Genomic DNA, 24,616 nt, shown 5'->3' with positions numbered 1-24,616 from the left:
AATAGAAGTACTGTACATATTCTAAAGAAGTAAAAATATGTGATTAAATTTTTAAAAACTATTGAACTAAAATAGAATAATTTGGAGACTCTGTTGCATTGCTTTCATATACAATTAAGATTTTATTAGCATGTAATTTAGTTGTGAGTCTTGTTATTCCTAGTGGCTTTTTTCCTTATAATGAAACGAGATAGGGTAGGACAATATATTTGACTTGTTCAATGTTATTAGGCTGTAGAGTGTTGGTGACTAACGCTCATTAATCCTCTAATGTATTCTCAGTTGTATATTGTCGGTTATTATACATCACTCTGTGATAGTCATTTAAAATGTGTTCTTTTGATTATAGCCCAAAGAAAAAATTGTTATTTCTGTTAACTGGACACCTTTAAAAGAAGGCCGAGTAAGAGAGATTGTGACATTTCTTGTAAATGATGTTGTGAAACACCAAGCTATCCTACTAGGGAATGCAGAAGAGCAGAAAAAGAAAAAGGTAATAAGTTTTAATCATTCTGTGGTTTACTCTATGAAAATAATAATATGTAAAAGTTATTTTGACAGTCGAAGTGAGGAACATACATAATATTGTTTATTTAAAGGTGACATTCAATACCTATCAATTTAATCTGTGTGACTGCTTATCTTTGCAGAGGAGTCTTTGGAATACCATTAATAAGAAGAAAGTTTCAGCCTCTTCGAGTCATAAGAAGAGGATTTCGAAGATTCACAATGTTAATAAAACATTTAATGTTTCCCCAAAAGTTGACAGAGTTAGGAGCCCACTACAAGCCTGTGAAAATTTGGCTGTGAATGAAGGCAGTTCCCCAACAGAAAACAGCTCTTTAATCCTTGAAGAAAATAAAATACCCATATCACCTATTAACCCCACTTTCAAAGAGTGCCATGGTGAGGCTTGCTTGCCGCTCGCTGTCCGCAGATCTACTACTTACACATTTCTTCATGCATCTGAAAATGGGGAAGTATTGAAAGAAGAAGGGACCACCGTTTCGAAAGATTTTAATTTTAATGAGAAAGTCGTGACTGAAACTTCCTTTGACTCCCTAAATAACAGTAATGGCCAAATTGGCGAGAATAGTAAACTTCTTCTCACCCCAAACTATTCTTCAACTTTGAATGTTACACAAAACCATGGAAATTTTCTAAGTCCTGATTCATTTGCAAATGATCTTCATGCAGCTAATAATGAGCTAGACTTAGTAGCACGTCTTTCATCAAATACATTTATGACAGAAAATTCAAGCCCTGTGCATTTGGAATCAAAAACTGTACATCAAATTTATCGGACAATTTTAAGTCCAGATTCTTTCATAAATGATAATTATGGACTAAATCAGGATCTAGAATCAGGGTCGATTAATCCAATTCTATCCCCACATCAATTTGTAAAAGATAATATGGCATATTTGTGTATATCTCAGCAAACATGTAAATTATCACCATTAGCAAATGAAAATTCTCAGGCCTCACAGTCTCTTCAAAATCAGAGTGAAAATGAAGTTTTACTTTGTGTTCCTAAATGTCAGGGTTTAAACTCTCCCAAGGCTGTTTTTGAAGAACCCAAAGCTTTAGAAATGAAGTCTAACTGTTACAGTTTTACAAAACAAAATCAGCCTAAATTTCCTGCAGCTCAGGATATTTCTAAACACGATAAACAGCTTAAGAGACGCCCAATACTTTCTGCCACTGTTACTAAAAGGAAGTCCACTTGTGCCAGAGAAAACCAACCTGAGACCAATAAACCAAAGGCAAAAAGATGTCTCAGCAGTGTAGCAGGTGAAGGTGAAAATGGAGCAGAGAATTCAAAAGAGAAGGATGCTTTTCCTTCTTACCTTCCAGCTGTGGATCCAGTCGTCAATCAATCTAAGAGTTATGAAAATGTAGCGACTCCTGCCTCAATGACAGCTTTAGTTGCTCGTAAAAGAAGGGGTGAGGGCAACATGGAAGATGCCAACGTGAGGGTTACAGTTACAGAACATACAGAAGTGAAAGAAATCAAAAGAATGCATTTTTCTCCTGTGGAATCGGAAACATCAACCGTTAAAAGAACGGAAAAGGTGATAACACTCGTCTCGAAACGCATTAGCAACAGAGAGAAATTAAGCCTGAGGAAGAAAAGTGGTGAGTCCTGTCTATGAAATCTTTGACAAAAGTACACCTCTACAGGGCATGTTTTCTGTTTTTTTGGTTTAGTTCATTTGCTGTCGATAAGCTTGAATTAACTTGTACTTTTCATTTACCAACTAGCTTAGCGGAAGATGGGGCAAAGGCAGTGTGGGGCTGAGTTCTAAGATAGTTGCGATCTTGTTCTTGTTGAAACTTTTGATAGTATGTTCAACATGACTTTTCCGCATTAATTTTGATTTTTAACAACTATCGCATTCAAATACTTATCTCGATGACGGAGTGCTTTCGCCCTCCCTCAAGTCGTGTCCACAGGGGAAGTACTTGACTTGCCTCACCTTGGTCCAGGCCCTGATTGGAAGACTCAGTGAGGGGCCTGGCCCCTGCAGCACCATCTGAGGGAATGTGGAAGAGGCCTTTGCATACCCTGTGCTCCTGGTGACGTGATTCTCCCTCAGCCTTTCCTCGGCTGTTAATTAGGAATGAACATAGGGCCCCAGAGCTCTGCCTTCCTTTGGGGAAAAAACTCGTTGTTCCCTCCCCATTACTCACAGCCTGGCTGCCTCAAAAACAGGACTAATCCCACCAAGCCTGTTTTAACCCAAATAACCCCATGTGACCATCAAGGTCCAGGCAGGAAAACAAACCACGCTAGTTATTTAACCGCCAGTTCCAGTCCCAATCCGCCTCTGCATGCTCCATGTGGGCTGGTCTTTAAATTCATGACTATATATCTCAAGTAAGCCCTTCTTTCCTTTTGGGTACATTTTCCTGGTTTATTGACTTTATCACTTTGCTACAGACTATCTCATCCCTCCTTTTTCTCCTGAAACCTCCAACACCTGTCTCTCCTCTTCTCCCCTGATTGATAACAGTATCTAACATTTACTGAGCACGGGGCTCTGTCAGACCCAGCTGTAAGTGCCTTACAATTACCTCCTTCAATACAACAAGGATACGAAGTAGGTGTTATCAGTCCTACATTTTTCAAGCGAGAAAGCCAGTGCATTGAGGCGTTGCGCGAGGTCACAGAGGTAGTAAGGGACAAAGCTGGTGTTCTCCGCCAGGCAGTTAGGCTCCAGAGCTGCTCTCTGATCCCCATCTAAGCTTATGATCTGCTTCCTACTTCACTGAGGAAATAGAAGTTTGAAATAAACAGGGAGCCCGATGCCTCCAGCTTTGTTCTTCTTTTCCAGGATTGCTTTGGCTGTTCAGGGTCTTTGCGGTTCCATACCGATTTTAAGATTGTTTGTTCTATTGCTGTGAAAATTGCCATTGGAATTTTGATAGGGACTGTATTGAATCTGCAGGTTGCCTTGGGTAGTATGGACATTTCCCAATATTTCTTCAAATCCATAAGCACAAAATATCTTTCCATTTGTTTATGCCTTCTTTGGTTTCTTTGATCAACGTCTTATAGTTTTCACTGCACAGGTCTTTCACCTCCTTGGTTAAATTTATTCCTAGATATTTTATTTTTTTTGGATACAGTTGTAAATGGAATTGTTTTCTTAATTTCTTTTTCTGATAGTTTGCTATCAGTGCATAGAAACGCAACACATTTTTACATATTGATTTTGTATCCTACAACTTCTCTGAAGTCGTTTATTAGTTTTAACAGTTTTTCGTGGAGTCTTTAGCATTCTCTGTGTATAATACCATGCTGCCAATGGTGACACTTTTACTTCTTCCTTTCCAATTTGGATGCCTTTTATTTATTTTTCTTGCCCAATTGCTCTGGCTGGGATTCCAATAATATGTTGAATAAAAGTGGCGAGAGTGGGCATCCTCCTTGTGTTGTTACTGACTGTTTATCCCTTTGTTAACTTTCTTATCTCTGGTTTTCTCACTAATTCCAATCTTTCACTTATTTCAAGTACTATAATTAACTTATATTAACTCTGCTCCCTGCTGACTTTTTCCTCTAGGGACATTCTCTTAGCAAATTTGAATGTAGCATATGTCACATCTCGTATCTCTCTGTTAACTCTGTTTCTTTGCTTGTATTGTTTTCCTGCTTCCTATAAATATGTTCTGACCAGATAACAAATTCTTTGACTGCAAGGAACATATTTTGATCTCCTACAAGGTGTGCAATAAATGATGACCGAATGACTTAGTAACTGAATGAATGAGCAAACGAACCACTAGAGTGTTGACATTTGAACCTCTAGTTTGTTTGAGGTGGCCACCTAGTTGAGCCTCTTTGCAAGGTTTAGAGAGAATTGGACTCGTTCGGTCTCTGATTTATAAGCCTATATGAGAGCATGATAACTCACTAAGAGTGGCTCTAGCTTCTTTGTATTCTGACAAACCTAGGAGAGCAGAGAAGTCCATTTCTCAAGATGCATTTATTTGATGTTGATAAGGTGCCTACTGTGCGCCGTGCATTGTTCTAGGTTCTGTGGATACAGGGAGAAAAGATATCATTCCTGTGCTCACGTTGCTCCAGTCCTCTGGTTGGACTGCGCACAGGGAACTGTGGAAGCACAGAAATGCAGGCGCTTCGCTTGGCTTTGTGTGCATGGCAAGGAGCAGTGCGGGAGTTCCAGCAAAGGCTTCCCACAGAATAAAAGGGTCCCAGGCAGAGGCACCAGCTTCCGCAAGGTTGCAGAGTGAGGAATTTTTCCTCATAAGTTTATTTTCAAAATGCTCAAATACTAAGACCCTTGTAACTTAATAAATATGATGTCATTATTTGGTCATGTTTCTTCTTTTCACAGTTGACATACATTTGCAATCCTTCTAAATCAAAGCTAAGCAAACGTTTCCTCCAAAGGTCCAGAGAGTAAATATTTAGATTTTGCACACACACAAAATAATCTCTATTGCAACTACTGAGCTCAGCCATTGTCGGAGGGAAAACAGCCGTAGACAAATGTGTAAATGAATGAGTTGCTGTGTTCTAATAAAATTTTTACTTATGGACCCTGAAATTTGGATTTCATATAATTTTCATGTGTCAGGAAATATAATTCTTTTGATTTTTTTCCCACTATTTACAAGTGAAAAAACTATTCTTAGATTGCAGACTGTACAAAAACAGGCAGTGGGCTGGATTTTGCCTGTGGGCCTTGGTTTGCCCTCCTGTGCTTTTATTAGCTCTTTGTTTAGATTTAGCAGCGGTATAAGCTGGTGTAAAACCTGCTTTTGAGGGAGTGAACTGCTCTTCTGGTAGGTTATTTGCCGCCATGACTTCTAATGTGCTTTCCTTTGTGGTTGCCACCTACCGTCTACCTCACTCCACCTGGGTTAGATATCTGGATATCGTCTGGAGTTCTCATTCTCCATCTCTTGCCTAGTCAGTTGATTATTAAGGCTTGTTGGTTCTACTATGAAAATAATTCTTCTGTCTAATTTGTCTCCACTGCTTCTGTTTTAAATTCTTTTAGCTAACTTGGGCCATTGGAATAGCTGCCTTTTAGCTTTCTGTCTCTAGTCTTGACCCCTTTTATTCCACTGTCCATATCATGTTCTAAAATATAAATGATGGTGTTCCTTCCTAGATTGAAGTCCTTCATGGGCGTACCAGGTCCTTCAAACTGATGAACAGTGCAGGCTCTGGAACCGTACTGCCCAGCTCTGCGGCTTACTAGCTTATATATGACTTTGACCAAGTGGCTTAAATGCTCTGAGCTCCAGCATCCTAATTACATAAAATGTGGATAATCATATTACACTTCGCATAGGTTTGCTGTGATGATCGCATGAGGTGATCTATGCTAAAAGACTAGGATAGTGCCTGGCACACAGTATTCAAATATTAGCTGCCACAATTTTTTTTAATATTGAACTCTTTTCTACTTCATCCAACCTCTTCTTGTAGTTTTCTTGTATGGATTCTCTGCTCCAGTCATCTTGCAGTTCTGTCAGCAGGCCAATTCCTCATGCCCAATTTCTCCTTCAAGAGTCAGCTCAAGTGTATTCCCATTTAGAAAGGGTCTTCTACCCTTTTAGGTGAAGTGAGCTCTTCCTTCTTCTTGTTTTCATAACTGCTGATACGTACTTCTCCTTTCCGTGGCATATTATAATTCCTTTTAAATTTCTATACTCGACTGAGAACTTCCTAAGGGCTGGGACCATATCTTTCCGTTCTGCATTCTCAGCACCTAACACAGAATCCGGAATCGATACTCACAATAAATTTTGGTTGAATCTCAATCATATTTCCTATAGGCACAAAATAAATTGTAGTTTCTGGTCTATAACTTCCAGAGGTAGGTTTTCTTGACCACCGAGTTCGTAGCATAGTGCTTGTGACAGCTGTTATTCAGTATTTGCTAAACGGATATGATTATGGAGAACCCAAATTTTAACTTTTAAACAGTTCATTCAGGGAATTTATTTCATTTTTTTAATGCTGTTATTCTACTTTCCAATTTATTTTAGATTCATTAGTCTACCGAACTCCTAATTCTAAAACAAACAAAAGGACGAAACCTATCTTTGCCGTGGCACAGTCTAGTTTGACCTTCATAAAACCATTAAAAACAGGCAAGTGTTTATCTTTTAAGTCTCTGGAAAGTTGACAAGAAATGAAGCCTTCATTGCATTTCAAATGGAAATGAACTGATCCTTTTTTGTTGAATAAAAGCCTTGAAGAATTGTTCAAGTGTGCATTCAGATAACAATTAGCATATTTTCTGACTTTAATGAAACTGACTCACAGTGATTTGGTGTTTTTAAATAACCAGGAGGGACTGCCTTACTTGTTCCCTTTTTACTTGGAATGCATTTCATACCCAAAATGCTTTCAACCATTTCCAGCTAGAAGCGGAAAATTAAATATTGTTGTTCAGTGTTTTAAAGCTGGTTTTTCCTAGTTAAAATGGTTTTTTGCTATATATTGTATAATAAGTTAGAGGAAAAGTTCTTATTCAATAACATAATTGTGTTCTTAGATATTCCTAGGCATCCAATGCCGTTTGCTGCGAAAAACATGTTTTATGATGAACGCTGGAAGGAAAAGCAGCAACAGGGCTTCACGTGGTGGCTAAACTTTATATTAACTCCTGATGACTTCACTGTAAAAACAAATATTTCTGAAGGTAAACGTTAAATTAATGTTTAAATGAAAACTCACTTTTACAGAGTTTTTAGCATGAATTTTTCATTCTTTAATTATACGTATTTTATTTATTGTATGATAGTTAATGGCATGGTCCACTAATTCATTGCCATGAATGCTAAAGATTACGTAGGTGACAGTTTTTAGAGAATTCTATACTGTGTGTATTGAACTTTTCTTTTTGCTCTCCATTCTCACTCATCAGCCAGTACAATTTCCAGCCTTTCAGGTGAATGAGTTTTATTTCAAAACAGATTTAATCTGAGTTAACAGTGAGACGTGGCTGCTAAGAAATCCAATTCAGTCTTAGCTAAGTTAATAAAGTGTAACGTCCTGGTGACTGTATTTCACAGTCTCGTTTGGCCTGATCACTTGAGACATATTTTCTCCACTTTCTTCTTTTTTTGGTCTCCACTTTCAAGTACCTGAGTTTGTAGGCAAGCTCTAGAATTATGAGGGATCTGAAAACTGGTTGATATGGGGAGTTTTTAAAACATCTCAGTGTTTATTCTGGAAAAGAGAGAACTCAGTTGTAGGACAAGATGGAAACATGCTGTCTTTCAAACATTTGAAGGATCTTCTCCTGAAAGAGAAGGAAGCTTAACTCGAGCTGCTATCCCACAGCAGCTATAGGGATCACTTCAACTCAAGATAAGGGAAAAATCCTTATAAACGTCTAAATTGCCAAACCATCTTATAGGCTGTCTTTAAGAAGATGATTTCTCCCTTGTTGCAGTGTTTTAACAAAGGCTGGTCTGTGTTCGTTGGAGAAGCTTGTACAGGATTTTCACATTAAAAGCCCCTTTGATTAGATGATCTCTAAGGTCACTTTTCTTTTTTTCCAAAAGTACACAGAGCCTGATTTTTAGTTCTCTTCTTGAGAGAAAACGTGCCTTATAAAAACTCAAATTGCATTTCAAAATGTAGTTGATTTCTTAAAAAATCAATTCTTTAGGAGCTTATATCTTTAATTTACAGAGAGGATGGAAGCATTGAAACCAGGTGGGAGGCTATTTCCTTAGTCTGGTTTAGGATGATCGCGTGTGAACTTGGATCACAGTAGTGGAGGTTATGAGAAGTGGTTGGATGTGGGATGCATTTTGTAGGTGGAGTCAAGAGGCTGCAATGGTAGATTGGCCTAAGGTATTGAGTGAATGGTGATACCTTTATTTTGAGGTAGGAAAGAGAAGAGCAAGCTTGGAAGGGGTAGGGAATAGAGTCTGTTTCAGCCATCTTAAAGAGCATTTATTGCTGGATTTAAGGACATATATAAATATTTAACCAGAAACATTCTTCCTTTGTTTCTACCCAGTAAATGCTGCTACTCTTCTTTTGGGAGTCGAGAGTCAACATAAAATAAGTGTTCCCAGAGCTCCGACAAAAGATGAAGTGTCCCTCCGAGCTTACACTGCTCGGTGCAGGTTGAATCGATTGCGTCGTGCAGCCTGTCATTTATTTACTTCCGAAAAAATGGTTAAAGCTATTAGAAAGCTTGAAATCGAAATCGAAGCTAGACGATTAGTTGTTCGAAAAGATAGACACCTCTGGAAAGATGTGGGTAAGAAGATTATGGAAATCTTGAGATTAATTCTTTAAAAACACACTAGAGATTTTGCATTTCAGAGTCAAATGTGTACATGATTTGTCCTTGCTGCCTAAAACCTCACATACTTAAATATGATCACATATATATTTAAGAGTAGAAGAATACCTTATTTAAATTATTTCATAAAAGTGATTATCCTTTCTTTCCACTGATTTTTCTCCATGAAATTTTATTTATTGCCTCTATTTGGTTATTGGTCTGAGCTTACTCACTTTTCACCTGCGTTTCAGGAGAACGGCAGAAAGTCCTGAACTGGCTTTTGTCATATAATCCTTTGTGGCTACGAATTGGCCTAGAGGTAAGTATACCTTTCAGTTATTGAAAAAAATTGTACTTTTTTTATTATATACTTTTAATAGACTTTAATAAAATATGGTTTCACTTATAAAGTCATTTGGTTATCATAATTGATCTTTCAATATAAAATTGAAGGTCATTTAATAAATGCTCACTAGGTAACTGGACCATGCCTTTATATATTATTGCCATTTCCTTGTGTAGCAGTTTTCCTGTTTGTTTCTTAAATATATACAATTTGGTAGTGCCTAGAATAACAGGTATAGTAAGATCCTTTTTGAACATTTACAAATGTCAATGTTAGGCTGTTTAAATACATTTTCTAATTTAAACCTCTTCAAAATCCAATGAGGTATATATTATTATTTCCACTTCACTGATGAAACAGAAGCTGTGATGTTAAGTGACTTGCTGAATGCCAATAATTGGTCAGGATTTGAATCTACACCAGTCTGATGCCTCTGGAACCATTTTGATGGAACACTGCTCCTAAAAATGTCATTGGAATTGGAGTTTTTCACCTGGTGCATGGCTCAATAATATTTAAAACGTTAACACTAACTGAATTAGAAAGCCACTAGTAGATGGCTGTGAAAAAGATGCTTTTAGTTTAAGAAAACTTCTGTGATTCCATTTCCATTAGTCTTTTACTTGTATACCTTTATATTTTCTTTTGGCTTTTTTACCTTTGTCACGTGGGATATCCTATTCTTACTTCAATTGATTCTACATTTTAGAGTTGAAAAATCTTTGGGACTGAGAGGAATCTTTTATAAAAATCTGGCTTTATTTATCAAGAAATTGAGGTTGAGAGTGAACAAATGATGAGCTTACTACGGTCACATAGCTTGGTAATGTCATTGCTAAGATTTGTTTCAACTCTTATTTGAGTTGAATTTCAAGTCAATAATTTCTTTCAATGAAAGATTAATCAGAAAATTACATGCCAACTGGTTCTGCCTCACGTGTCAAATAGTAGGAACCTCAATTGAAGTAGAAACTCTGTTTGGGACATAGCTTTCTTGTGGCAGAGGTAAAAAGCAGAAGAATTAGGGAGAAACTTGCACTGCCTCTTTTTGTTTTTCGTGAGGAAGATTGGCCTTGAGCTAACATCTGTTGCCAATCTTCCTTTTTTTGCTTGAGGAAGATTGTCACTGGGCTAACATCTATGCCAGTCTTCCTCTATTTTTTGTATGTGGGATGCCACCTCAGCATGGCTTGATGAGTGGTGTGTAGGTCCACACTCAGGAGCTGAACCCGTGAACCCCAGGCCGCCGAAGCTGAGTGTGCAAACTTAACCACTATGCCACCCAGCCAGCCCTTGCAATGCCTTTTAAAAACATCTGCTTAGGTGTAGTGTACTTCACTTCTGTCCATATTCCACTGGCCAAACATGCATGGGATAGGAAATATTATCCTCGCAGAAGAGACACAGCAAGTCTACGGCAGTTGCTGGTGATGTATAATAATCCTTTTACGGGGAAGGGAGGGATGAATAATTTGAACAAAACTTCCTACCTCACCACCACACCTTAGGGTTCTGTTAGTGGGCATGATCTTTGAGGATTTTAAGAAAGCGTCAAAGGCCAAAAAAATAAGTAAATCAAGGTAAAGTTTTCCTATTTTGGCAAGTATTAGTACTTTTGCATGCCTTTGCCTCTATATTTTGTCAATGTAAGGTTATAGAACATAATTTGCTATGTTTTTAGTGTTCTCTAATTGCTTTAAAAATCATCAATAACAAGCATATTGATACTAAGCGAATTTCATATTTGTCATTGATTATAAACACATCTGAACTTCCCAAATTATGATCTTAGATGATTTACAAATGGTTTTCCACTTGTTAACTGTTAGAAAAGTTTGAATATTTAGGTTTCTCTTGTGCCTTCACGATATACTTAGCGGGACACTTATAGTTAAATTTGAACAACATGCCTGCCTCGGATAGTTCTTTAACTTAAAGGAAAAAATTCAAATGCATATATTGCTTGTCATATGCTTTTTAAGAATTTATCTCAGTCCTGAGTTTTGTCTTTTTTTATTGTGGAGCATGCCTTATATACTAAGAAATGCACAAAACGTATATGTACAGTTTAAAGAGGTTACTTGGCAAATGTCCGTGTCACTTCCGTGCTATTTCACTGCTATTAACTACAGGATGTTGCCAGTTCCTTAGAACACCATTGTCTGCCCTTCTCTTACTGCTGCATCCCTTTGCTTCTTGGAGATAACACAGGCCTGACTTTACCTTTAATGTCTTTTCAGACAGTTTATGGAGAACTCATCCCTTTGGAAGACAACAGTGATGTCACGGGGTTGGCCATGTTTATTCTGAATCGCTTGCTTTGGAATCCCGATATAGCAGCTGAATACAGGCACCCCACTGTTCCTCATCTGTATGGGGAAGGTAAAGAGTTCTGTCTCCACTGCGTTCTCTCCACACCACGCATAAATGGCTTCTTCTCATTCTTTCTGTCTCTGTTTAAATTTTACCTTCCTAGAGAAATCAACATGAATAGTCTTTCTTTTCCCTACCCTCCCTTCCTCCACCCCCTTCACTGTAATTATTTTCGCCTGTCTGTTATCTCTACCCACGCTCTCCCACCAAGTAGGCTGTAAGCCCTATGCGGATCACATTTGTTTTAGTCTGCCACTGCATTTATAGCACCCGGGATGGTGCCTGCATCGATTAGGTGCTCATTAATTATTTGCTGAGTGAGAAGAGCTAAATCAGTTGATGTCTCTGTGCCTCTGTTTCATTCTCCACGAATTGGAAATATTAAACGGCAGCTGCCCCCTGCTGTTTTTGTGAGTGTTCAGTGAATTCCATCGCGTAAAGCACTAGGAAAGGCACATGCTGCTATATGAGTGCTATTATTCTTTTACTAGCACATTATTATTATCATATTTTAAGGCGAAACTTGTCTTTCGCAGTTAACTTGCTACGCTTTTTTATACTTTCTTTAAGGTCATGAAGAAGCTTTGTCTAAGTTTACACTGAAAAAGTTACTGTTGTTGGTGTGTTTCCTTGATTATGCCAAACTCTCCAGACTTATTGATCATGATCCTTGTCTCTTCTGTAAAGATGCTGAGTTCAAGGTAGAGTTTTCTTTTTATATTTTATATTTCACATTTAAGGCTTTTGCCTGCTTTTATTGTATATTTTCTCTTTAGAAAAAAATGAGTTTCTCAAATAGTGCCCTGGAGGAGAGCAGGAATACTTATCTAGTGAGTCCTATCGTAGTTCTAACTCTGCCTAACTTGCTGGTTGACGTTCTACCAGCACCTCACCTTATTCTTTTTGTTTTTTTTTTTTTGAGGAAGATTAGCCCTGAGCTAACTGCTGCCAATCCTCTTTTTTTTTTTTTCTGAGGAAGACTGGCCCTGAGCTCACATCTGTGCCCATCTTCCTCTACTTTATACGTGGGATGCCTACCACAGCATGGCATGCCAAGTGGTGCCATGTCGGCGCCCTGGATCCGAACCGGCGAACCCCGGGCTGTGGAAGCGGAACGTGTGAACTTAACCACTGCACCACAGGGCCAGCCCTCATCACATTATTCTTAGTTTTGATTTGAGAAGGAATGAAACTATGCTTCTAAGGAATTAATTTGGGGGAGAATTTCTTTCCTAATTTAGTATATCATCAAATTAATGCTGATTTTTAGAGTGTATTATTAATTATGAGCAGTTTTTTCCAAGGTCTTAAATTGAGATTTGCATTATTACCATATGATATGAAGCTGACAATCTTTTTATGCTACTGTTAATTTTACGTTATTTCTATATGTACAGTACGATTTGAAGGATTTGTTTTTATTGTAAACAAAATTATAATAGTGGAATACAATACCTGTAACTTGTTTCTCCATAGACTAGTAAAGAAATCCTTCTGGCTTTTTCACGAGACTTCCTCAGCGGTAGCGGTGACCTTTCCCGTCACCTTAGCTTATTGGGATTGCCTGTTAACCACGTTCAAACACCACTTGATGAGTTTGATTTTGCTGTTACAAATCTTGCTGTAGACTTGCAATGTGGAGTGCGCCTTGTGTAAGTACAGGAAATAGAGTTATCTTAATGGAAGAGAATATAATTTTCTGGAAAACACTTATTTCTATATTTCTACAACCTTTCTTGCTCTTTCATTTAAGGAAATAAATTTAGGGTTAAAAAAACTGGGATAAGTATCTGCAACACTTTTGAGAAAATAGTGTCAATTTTAGGCCCAGAAACCTTATCTCTTCTCCATACTCTTTTTCCCTGATGGCATGTGGCTAGGGTCTGTGAGTAGGAACGACTGATGCCCCAGAACAGGAGTTGGGAAAAGCATGGAACTAATTAAAATACCAAACATTTAAGTGGCATGCTATGTCCACAGTGCTTTCATGAGTACTGCATCACTGGAAACCAATTTTAGTAGCACTTTTCTTTTTTTAAAGATTGGCACCTGAGCTAACAAGTGTCGCAGTGGTTTTTTTTTTTTTCCCTTCTCCCCAAAGCCCCCCAGTACATAGTTGTATAGTGTAGTTGTGGGTCCTTCTGGCTCTGCTGTGTGGGACGCCGCCTCAGCATGGCCTGATGAGCGGTGCCACGTCCACGCCCGGGATCCAAACCAACAAAATCCCAGACTGCTGAATCAGAGCGCACGAACTTAACCACTTGGCCATGGGGCCGGCCCCAATTTTAGTAGTATTAACCTTGTTTTACACATGAGGAAAAGTAAGATGAAGAAGTAAACTGGCTCGCCCAAGTTTTGTACAGTGGTTTTGGGACGTAAACTCAGGATGCCTGGCTTCCAATCACACAATATTTCCTCGTAACACGCTGGAAGGCTCAAAATCAGCTTTGGTAGGAGTACAGTGAGTTACCAATTCCTGCTTTGGCAGGAGTGGCCTTTAGCATGGTACCAGCCTTGTCCTCTTTTAGGATATCTGGATTGGGGACGTTCACGTTGTTTCGAGGAAATTCTCCAATTTTTTACGTCACGTTTGACATAAGTGCAGAAGGGATCCCTCGATCTTTAGGAATCTCCAGTTCTTCAAAAACAATGTACATATCACTTGATTCCTCCTAAATTAAGTTTCTGTGAACACTCTTTTCTGACGATATATCCTCACAACGAGGTAACAGGCTTTTGCACTTTGCTGCAGCTTTCTCTCTCTCAAGCCATTTCCATATAGGCTAGAGCACTTGCTGACCATGCTTCCCTTAGGACTTTTCTATTTGTTTCGTCTGTTCATTTCATAAACCCAAGCCACCACGTTGTTTTCTGGCTGATAGGAATTCACAGTTTTAGACGTTTTCCCCTTTCCAGGAGGAGCAGTGATTGGTTTTATGTTCAGTGCTATTTTCCACAAAGAGAGACATGTGTTATGTTTCTGCGCGAGTTACCAAGGACCTAGCAGTGTTGGAGGCTGATGCTTCGTAGTCGGTCAGGAACTCTCACCAGTTAAGAGACTCTGTCTTGGATCCCAAATATCTCTTTTCTTCAGTGTCAGCAAAATGATCGTACACCTTTGAGGCCACCTGAGAATCCTTGGGAATGGTTAAGCCACCAATGCCGTAGGTGACAGGTCGGTCTACTGTGGCAGAAATGGTTCATATGTCAATTGAGTGGCTCACCTAGAATGATGTTAAGTTGCTTTCCAGCCTTTAGAAATCATGATTCTGTAAGTGATTCTGCCCAACTTTAACTATACACAGTAATCAAATGGGGCTTGCTTTTTCTGTGGAAACAGCGATTACTGTCCAGTAGATAAAACACTAGCGACACAGACATGTGAGGGGTTTGACTTTCAACTGTGGTATATATGTCTTTTTAAGGTAGCCACTCAAATATTTTTACAGTAATTTGGAATAGATATAAGAGAATGTCTTTGATCACTGATGAAACTAGGTTTTATTTCTGATCTTAGATCTCTCATTCCTAGCTGTCTGACCATGGCAATTTACTTAACTTCTCTGGGCTTTGGTTTCTTCATCTGCGAAAAAACTGGGATAATAGAGCCTAATTGTGGGATTTGTCATGAGGACCAAAATAAGTCAAGAAAGTACTTGGTTGTCATGTAGAATATGGTAACCCCTCAAGGAATATCCATTTTCCTTTTCTTTCCCTTTCCCTGTAGAACCCTGTTACCTTGTTCATGTGTGCGTCTCATTTTTCTTTCTTACATTCTGGTCATAGACCTCAACTCCCAGGCTTAAGATGAGAAATAACTCTATTTGCTAACTGTGGAGCAACAGAGTTTTGAGATAGTTTTTTGGAGTCTTTCTAACCTAAAAGTCTTGAAATTTGGGGGGTTTATGTGGGTGATAACTCTATTTAAATGAAGTTCGTTTTTCACATGTGCTTTTATATAATAATTACATCTGAACATTCCTTTACTGTTAGGCGAACCATGGAACTTCTCACAGGGGACCAGACTCTCTCAAAAAAACTCAGGATTCCTGCAATAAGTCGTCTTCAGAAGATGCACAATGTTGACATTGTTCTTCAAATTCTTAAATCACGAGGAATTCAGTTAAACGATGAGCACGGTAAAAATTGAGTGAAGATGAAACTTCTCACTGAAAATCGATTTGTACATACATTGTGCTAACGGACTATCTTTTCATTTGCAGGAAATACAATCCTACCTAAGGATATTGTGGACCGGCACAGAGAAAAAACTCTCGCGTTGCTTTGGAAAATAGCATTTGCTTTTCAGGTATTGTACATTTGGTACATTTTGCACTTTTTGTCAATTTTCAATATTCATTTATAAAAGCAATTTGTGTCAACTAAAGACTAACAATAATAACTATTACTTACTCGAGTTTATTCTATCCCAGAACTGTGATAATTGCTTTATGCATTTTCTAGTTTAATCCTCACAACACCCCTGTAAGGTCGGTGTTATCACGACTTCCTAGGCGAGGAAACCGAAGCTGAAGTTCACATCATTGATAAGACAGAGATGAGATTAGGACCCAGGCTCGTGTGGCCCCAAATCTCTTGTACTTATCCACTACACATTTGTTTGCCTTGGAAAATAAATAATAGAAGAATTTAACTTCTGTGGGTTAAAAAATCATATATGAAAATGTGAAGATATTTATCCTTTTTGTGTGTTTCAGGTGGATATTTCCCTTAATTTAGATCAGTTAAAGGAAGAAATTGACTTTTTACAACACACGCAGAATATGAAGAAGACAATGTCTGCACTCTCATGCCGATCGGATACTATTATCAATAAGAAAAAAGACAAAAGGAGCAGTGGTTCCTTTGAACAATATGGTGGAAACATAAAGCTGTTGATGGATTGGGTGAATGCCGTTTGTGCCTTCTATAATAAAAAAGTAAGTTTCTTTGTTTTCGTTTGAACCTAGTATCTTTAAATAAATTTTAAAGTCAACTAAACTTAATGCGTAAAATCTTTTCTTGCATTTCTCAAATGATTTAGTTTATATGTGTAAGCAACCTTTTCCTCAAATGAGTGAGGATGTTATCACACTCTGTGTTTTATCTAATCTAAGATGTCACCAACTATATAATGCATGATTATTTTATGTATCAGTAAGAAAGAAAAAATCCCTAGTGGGTGTCTTAATAAGAGTGGGGATCTTAATAAGAGAGATGCTTGCACAGAACTGGGCACCGAAGCATCACACCCTTTTTACAAAGGTAAATGCAGATGAACTCACCATGTGGAAAGGGACAATGGAGAATATTACCACTAGGTAGAGGGAGGAAGAAAAAAATTTAATTTCTATCCTTTATAAGCATTTTTAGACTGATGTTGTATTTCTGCAAGAAATGTACGTTTACATGTAAATAATCAAATTCTACTTTTGGAATAGTTAATATGTTATAATTGAGAATTTGGCTATGACTGTGGTATTATACTAGGTGCTATTAAAATTAATGTGATATTCTTAGCTATTAAAAGGAAGTATGGACTACAAAATGATCAGTGTCTATATTACTATCTAAATCCAATTAATTATTTTTCTGGTGTTTCCAATCAGGTGGAGAATTTTACAGTGTCTTTCTCAGACGGTCGTGTGTTATGTTACCTGATCCACCACTACCATCCTTGCTATGTGCCTTTTGACGCTATCTGTCAGCGTACTACCCAAACTGTGGAATGTGTGCAGACGGGTTCAGTGGTGTTAAATTCATCATCTGAGTCTGATGCAAGCTTTGCAGAAATGTCTCTTAAAGCACTTGATGATGGTCAGTCCCTTTTGGTTGGTTAACTTTTCCAGCGTTTTCTTTGCCGTGTCTGATTTTGGGCCAGAGCAGTCTGATCTCTCTCTTTTTATTTGTATCGTAGAAAATACTTCAGAAGTCTACAAAGAACTCCTAGAAAACGAAAGGAAAAATTTTCAGTTGGTGAAGTCTGCAGTTAGAGACCTTGGTGGGGTTCCTGCCATGATTCATCATTCAGACATGTCCAACACAATTCCAGATGAAAAGGTGAGTAAAAGGGGAGTTTCCTAGCTAATAACTCTTAGGAGTAAGAGTCTCAGAAGACGATAGGCAGTTGTATATTCTCTGTCGATCTTCTGCTTTCATCTTTCCTGTTTTCTCGTAGGTGGTTATCACCTTTTTGTCCTGTCTTTGTGCAAGGCTTTTAGATCTTCGTAAAGAAACAAGGGCTGCTCGACTTATACAGACAACTTGGAGAAAATATAAACTGAAAACAGATCTGAAACGCCATCAGGTACTCCTCAAAAATGAAAACGCTGTCATGTAAATTGTAGTTCATAAGATGCTGGTTGACTGATGCTTGATAGGGTTTTTACATTTTACTGATGTATGAAATTATTGGGATTACTAGATCATATGGTAGGTCTATTTTTAATTTTTTGAGGAACCACTGTCCTATTTTCCATAGCAGTCACTATGGGTCACATTTGACAGTCCCACCAACGGTGCATAGGGATCCAACTTCCCCACATCCCTGCCAACACTTTTTACTTTCTGGTTTTTTGGGTTTTTTTAATAGTGCAGAGATATCTCATTGTGGTTTTGATTTGCATTTCTCTGATGATTAATGTTGTTGAGCATCTTTTCCTATACTTCGTGGCCATTTATATGTCTTCTGTGGAGAAATGTCTATTCATTTGTCCGTATTTTAATCGAGTTACTTGATTTTTTATTGTTGAGTTGTAGGAATTCTTTATATATTTTAGATATAAGTTCTTTACTGGACACGCGATTTGCAAATATTTTTTTTTCATTCTACACCTTGCCCTTGCACTCTGTTGATTGTGTCCTTTGATGAACAAAAGTTTTTTAAGTCTGATGAACCACGTTTGTCTATTTTTTGCCTTTGTTGCCTGTGTTTTGGTGTCATATCCAATAAATCATTACTAAATCCAATGTTACACAACTTTTCCTTATGTTTCCTACTAGGAGTTTTATAGTTGGGGGTCTTGCGTTTAGGTCTTTAATCCATTTTTAGTTAATTTATGTTTGTGGTGTAAGATAAGGGTCCAACTTCATTTTTTTGTATGTGGAGATCCAGTTTTCTCAGCACCATTTGTTGAAGTGATTGTGTTTTCCCCAGTGAGTGGTCTTGGCACCCTTGTCAAAGATCATTTATCCACCTACGTGAGGGTTTATGTCTAGGCTCTATATTCGGTTCCACTGGTCTATATGTCTGTCCTTATGCCAGTACCACACTGTTCGATTATTGTAGCTTTGTCATAGGTTTTGAAAGTGTTGTTTGTGTTGAGGGGGTGCTTTTAACTTGTATCTCTATAGCCTTAAAGGCCATAGGCTTCACAGGGGCACTGATAGTGATATGAGATGGCTTCATCACCTTGTTGGACATAATTCTTCAGTCTAATTATAGAATCGTCTAATCTTTTCTCACTCAGAGGAGTAATCTCATATATGGCTCTCATCATTCCTTAGTATTTGCTTCAGTCCATTAAATCCATTAATTACCTTTTTCCTTTGTCAGAATAGCAGTTTGATTGCTTTTAGAGTTGAGTGTATTCTCATACGGTGCAGGTTCCATCCACAAACACCAGCAACTGATTATAGTTAAATAATAATTGGAATCTACAGCTAATCTCTGTGTAGAGCCCACCTTTGCATGGTGGGCTGTTACAGATAGTAACATAAAGAGTTATCAGACATGCTGTAAGTTGTTCCCTTCCGCCAGAGGAAATAACTTGTATTCTGGTCTCCAATTCAGTAGAACTAAAGTGATAAATCGAGCCTTGGAGAGTAGAGCAAAGTGATTAAGAGCATGAACTCCGAAGCCAGACTGGCTCCTTCAAATCCTGGGTATCCTACCAGTGGACTGACAATTGGCTGGACCTCTCTGCCTTGGTTTCCTCGTGGTTATAAGAATAGTACCTGTTCATGTATTCTTAGGGTTTTTGTGAGGTTTAGGTGAATCTTTCATGAAGTGTTTAGGATGCTGCCTGACACCTACTAAGTATTCAATACATGTTATTTTCATGGTAATTCATTAATATGGGAAGTAACAAATAGAGACATGCAAGGTACTGGCTTCTAGAGCTCCAGGGCAGCCACCTCCTCTTTGGCCGTTGATGCTCTCGGGCAGCCCTGATGCCACTTCTGACAGCCCAATATTCTGCTCTCCTGAACCTCTGTAGCTCAAAGCCACAGTGCATCTGTGCTACAGGGGATCATTTTGCTTCTCCCTTTTTGTGGATTCCTTTGTCCAAATTGTAACAGAGCAATACTACCATGTACTGTAAACCATATTGTTTATTTCAGAGTCTCTTTTTTTCTTTTCTTTTTTTTCATAACAATCTACCCCTTTCCTAAAAGTCAAGCATGAGTTCACTGCATACCACATTTAAATTTCCTTTATATTGATCACCGAGGATCTGTGATACATCAAACACATCTATGATCTTTATCTTAAGATGATATTTCCTGGGAATCTTTGTTTCATCATATAAATATATCTGCAAGTCGACCTATTAGCTATTTCAGTGTGCCCAGAAGTATCTATATTCCAAACATGAGCATACCTTACAATAAGTCCATGGAGTGTTTTATCTCCAGGATCAATTTGATTAATATTTAACAGATGATTTTCTTACAAATAATATAATAGGGTCTTAAGTCATTAAGTGTTCAATTCATATTTGCTTTTCTTCCCTTTTTTTTAGGAGAGAGATAAAGCTGCAAGAGTAATTCAATCAGCTGTAATCAATTTTCTAACTAAACAAAGATTGAAAAGGGAGGTTAACGCCGCATTGACCATTCAGAAATATTGTCGAAGATTCTTAGCACAGAGAAAATTATTCCTGTTAAAAAAGGAAAAACTAGAAAAAGTCCAAAATGAATCAGCATCCATTATTCAGGTATAGTATCCTGGAATTTCAGAATTTAAAAAGTTAAAATGACATTTTTAAGGGAGAAAGCAAAGTATGATAAAGCCTTAAAGTATTGTATTTTAGGCTTGTATATTTTATCTAGTACTTAACTTTAACAAATATTTAATACCTCTCTACTACTTATGAAACTCTTTGCTGTGTTCAGAATAAGGTTCAAACAATTCGAAATGCCTGCTTTGCTCTGATGGAGCAACCAATCTGATTCTATAGCCCTTGCTGTCTTGTTCTATATTAGAGATTTGCAGTCTTCCATTCAGCGGGACATGCTGACATCCTGTACCATTCTACTTTGTATATCCATGTACCCAGCCAAGCTCTCTTATTTATCTTTACTATGAGTCCTGGAAACTTCTCTTTTGGGATGAATTTGCATGTTTCCTCTCTAGCCCACTTAGTTGGCACGTAATGGAAATATTGCTTATAATTAGTCTACAAAATGTCATTCTTCTATTGAGTAATCTAAACTTTTAACATATTTACATAACAGACGTGTTCCTTACGTCTGTATTTCTATTTCAATACCATCAGAGAGGTGTACTATTTGAATTTACCCGATGTAAATGCCATTGAACCTTTATCCCATAAATCTATCTGTTTTATAAATTTGGAAATATTTTGGGTCTGCCTACTACTATTGATAAGTGAGGGATTCTGATTTAATAAATTATCTTTTTTTGTATGTGAGATATTACACATAGAAAATAGCAAAAAATGCAAATGTAGAAGCTACTGTTTTTTCACAAAGTGAACACTCATCTAACCCCCACCTAAGCCAAGAAATAAAACATCGCCAGCCTTTCAGAAGCCATTTCTCAGTCAATTAACTCCCCCACCCCAGCCCAGGGTAACCATTATCCTAATACATGCTAATCATGCATTTTTCCTATGCATTTGTTCTTCTTAAATACTATAATTTTGTCTTGCCTGCTTTTTACAACTGGATTTTTTGACTCAGCAGAATGTGTTTGAGACTTATCCAAGTTGTTGCATGTGTCAATAGTTTATTCCTTTTCATTGCTGAGTAGTATTCCACTGTATGGATGTACCACAATTTGCTTACGCATTAATCTGTTGAAGGATATTTGCATTGTGTCCAGTTTTAGATGATTTCATTTCATTAGGGTAAATATCTAGGAGTGGGATTGCTTGATCATATTATAAAACTGTGTTTAGGTTTGTGAGAAACTGCCAAACTGTCTTCCAAAGTGGCTGTACCGTTTTGCATTCCTATTAGCAGTGAATGAGAGTTCCTGTTGCTCCACTTCCTGGCCAGTATTTGGTGTTGTCAGTATTTCAGATTTTAACCATTCTAATAGATGCGCACTTGCATCACATTGGTATTTCAATTTGCGATTCTGCTAATGACATACGATGTTGAAGATCTTTTCCTATGCCTATTTACCACCTGTATATCTTCTTTGGTGAGGTGGTCAGATCCTTTGCCCATTTTTTATTTCTTATTGTTGAGTTTTAAGAGTTCTTTGTATATTTGGATGCAAATCCTTTATCAGATATGTATTTTGCAAACATTTTCTCCTCGTCTGTGGCTTATCTTTTTGTCCTGTTAACAGTCTTTCACACAGTAGAATTTTTAAAGGTTAATGAAATCCTACATCAGTTTTTTTTAATGAGAGGTAAAGAGTCAGTGTTTAGATTCATTTTCTTCTTTCATATGGATGTCCTATTGTTCCAGTACCATTTGTTGAAAAAACTACCCTTTATCCATTCAGTTATGTTGTTCTTTTGTCAAAGGTCAACTGTTGCCTGGGTCTGTTTCTGGGCTCTTTATCTGTCCCATTGATCCATTTGTCTATTTAATTGTGCCGGTACCACACTGTCTTAATTACTGTATCTTTATAGTAGGTTTTGAAGTTGGATAATGTTAGTCCTCCAACTTGGTTCTTCTTCAGTATCGTGTTTGCTATTGTGGTCTTTTGCCTCTCCATTTCAACTCTAGAATCAGTTTGCTGATATCCACAAAGTAAAGCGGTGGGATTTTGATTGAGATTGCATTGAATCTCTAGATGAAGTTGGGAAGAACTGACATCTTAACAAAATTGAAGCTTCCCATCCATGAAATATCTCTTTGTTTATTTAGATCTTCTTTGATTTCGTTTATCAGTTTTCCTCATACAGATCTTGTATATATTTTGTTAGATGTATTTCTAAGTATTTCTTTTGCTACTAATGTTAATGATGCTGTATCCTACAGATTTGCTATAATTGCTTATTAGTTTCAGGAGTTTTTTTGTCCTTTCTTTGGATTTTATACATAGGTGATCGTGTCATCTGTGAACAAGAAAGGTTTCTTTCTTTCTTCTCTGTCTGCATTATATCCTTTGCTTGTTGCATTAGCCGAGACTTCCAGTAGATGTAGAATAGGAGTGGTGAAAGGGTACATCATTGCATCATTCCAGATCTTAGGAGGAAGCATCTAATTTCTCACCATTAAGTTTGATGTCATCTCTAGTTTTGTATGGATCTTCTTTATCATATTGAGGAAGTTCCCCTCTATTCCTAGTTTGTTGACGCATTTCTTTTTTCAATCATTTTTTTCTTTCTAGTTCAGCCTAGATAATTGGTATTGATTTTCAATTTCATTGATTCTTTTGTCTCTTATCTCTATTCTGCTATTGAACCATTCCAGTGAGTTTTTTATTTTAGTTATTGTGCTTTTAAGTTCTAATTTCTATTTAGTTCTTATTTGCATCTTTGATGTTTTTACTGAGACCTTCCGTTCTTCCGTTTGTTTCAAGTTGCTGGAGCATTTTTACATTAGTTGCCTTACAGTCTTTCCGATGTAATTCCAATGTCTGTGTCGTCTCACCATTGACTTCTGTTAATTGTCTTTTCCTATGCAAGGTGAAATTTTCCTTGTATTTTTTATGCCAAGTAATTTTTAATTACATCCTGGATATTTTAAACGTTATGTTATGAGACTCTTTCTTTTTTTCTTTAAATCCTGTGTGAATGTGATATTTTAGTTTTAGCAGGTAATGCGCCTGGTTGGGTTCGGGCTACCAGTTCTGGTGAGCCTTCAGTGGGTAAGGCTTCAGTGTCAGTTCCTTCTCCAAAGTGTTTGCAGTGATTTTTGTATTATCCAATGTGTGTATCAGCCAGTGGGCAGTCCGGGATCTAGGTGGTGATCCGTATCTTAATTCAGTTCTCTAAGTCTAGTCTGCTGCTAGATCCACATGTACACAGCTTGGTGATGAACCCAGGAATTCCTAAACACCGTTAAGGGATTTCTCTCCTGCGTTATCCCCTCTCTTTGATCTCCCTGGCACTCTCCAGTTTCTTAGGGCTGCCCTGTTTGTTCCTCTGGCGTGAAAACTGACGCTTTCGTTAGTTACCTGCTATGTTGTGTCCTTTCTGTGACTGCGCCCACATCCGGGGTCAAGCAGAGACTCTGCGTCTTTAGTGAGAAGAAATACAAAACATGGCAGAGGTTGTGGATGCAGTGAGAAATGAGGAATTGGGGCTATTAAGACCATCTGCCACAGATATCTACGGTGGAGTAGAAAGAACACTTTATCTTGGTATTAAAATCTAGGCCCTAACGTCAACTCTTGTCACTTGCTATGTGTCTTTGGAAAAAGTTTTGCGACATAAGTGTACCTTTCTTTAAGTGAAGAAAGAATGCTAACTTATTTTGTTTGTGAGAATTAAATGAGGAAATTATATGCAATGCTCTTCAGTAAAAGCTATTTATTTTTTAATAGATAGATGGCAGTGCTGATAAAATTGCTATTATTATGAGCATTTATTAGGAGAGGAGATGAACTTACCTCCCATGTTCCATATCAAGACTGAAATGTTAACATCGCAGTAACAGTATTTAGAAGAAATGATTATTGAAGTGTAAAATAAGCTATCCACACTGACCTTTCAATTTCTGAGGTGGAAGGTTTTACAAACATTCAGGGAAAAAGAAAAGAAAAATAATGGTTTCCACAACTCTCAACACTGTTTCAACTTTACTCCTTTTAAGGTGCCTTAATGATACCTTACATTTATATAGATCTTATAGTTTTCAAAGCCATTTTGCTTAAATAAGCTTAACAGTAGTTGGATAGATGTTTTAATTACTTATGCATCTCTTCATAGCAAGAGAAACAATGTGGTGCACA

General features: G+C 37.6%; 1 protein-coding gene across 1 annotated transcript in view; it reads left to right on the top strand.

The window, feature by feature from the left end:
• ASPM (assembly factor for spindle microtubules) overlaps positions 1-24,616 on the top strand; it is a 50,796-nt gene that overhangs the window by 2,745 nt on the left and 23,435 nt on the right. The window contains exons 2-17 of the mRNA XM_070602380.1: positions 350-493; positions 651-2,139; positions 6,532-6,636; positions 7,044-7,190; positions 8,523-8,768; positions 9,047-9,114; positions 11,382-11,523; positions 12,085-12,215; positions 12,991-13,166; positions 15,508-15,653; positions 15,738-15,823; positions 16,233-16,454; positions 17,124-17,331; positions 17,432-17,574; positions 17,693-17,821; positions 20,259-20,453. Of these exons, the coding sequence (XP_070458481.1) occupies positions 350-493; positions 651-2,139; positions 6,532-6,636; positions 7,044-7,190; positions 8,523-8,768; positions 9,047-9,114; positions 11,382-11,523; positions 12,085-12,215; positions 12,991-13,166; positions 15,508-15,653; positions 15,738-15,823; positions 16,233-16,454; positions 17,124-17,331; positions 17,432-17,574; positions 17,693-17,821; positions 20,259-20,453 (3,777 nt within the window). The remainder of the gene's footprint in view (positions 1-349; positions 494-650; positions 2,140-6,531; positions 6,637-7,043; positions 7,191-8,522; positions 8,769-9,046; positions 9,115-11,381; positions 11,524-12,084; positions 12,216-12,990; positions 13,167-15,507; positions 15,654-15,737; positions 15,824-16,232; positions 16,455-17,123; positions 17,332-17,431; positions 17,575-17,692; positions 17,822-20,258; positions 20,454-24,616) is intronic.

The sequence above is a fragment of the Equus przewalskii genome, chromosome 31 (assembly GCF_037783145.1).
Source record: "Equus przewalskii isolate Varuska chromosome 31, EquPr2, whole genome shotgun sequence".
Taxonomy (NCBI): domain Eukaryota; kingdom Metazoa; phylum Chordata; class Mammalia; order Perissodactyla; family Equidae; genus Equus; species Equus przewalskii.
Note: the sequence above shows the minus strand (reverse complement) of the source record. Positions and strands in the feature narration are given on the sequence as shown.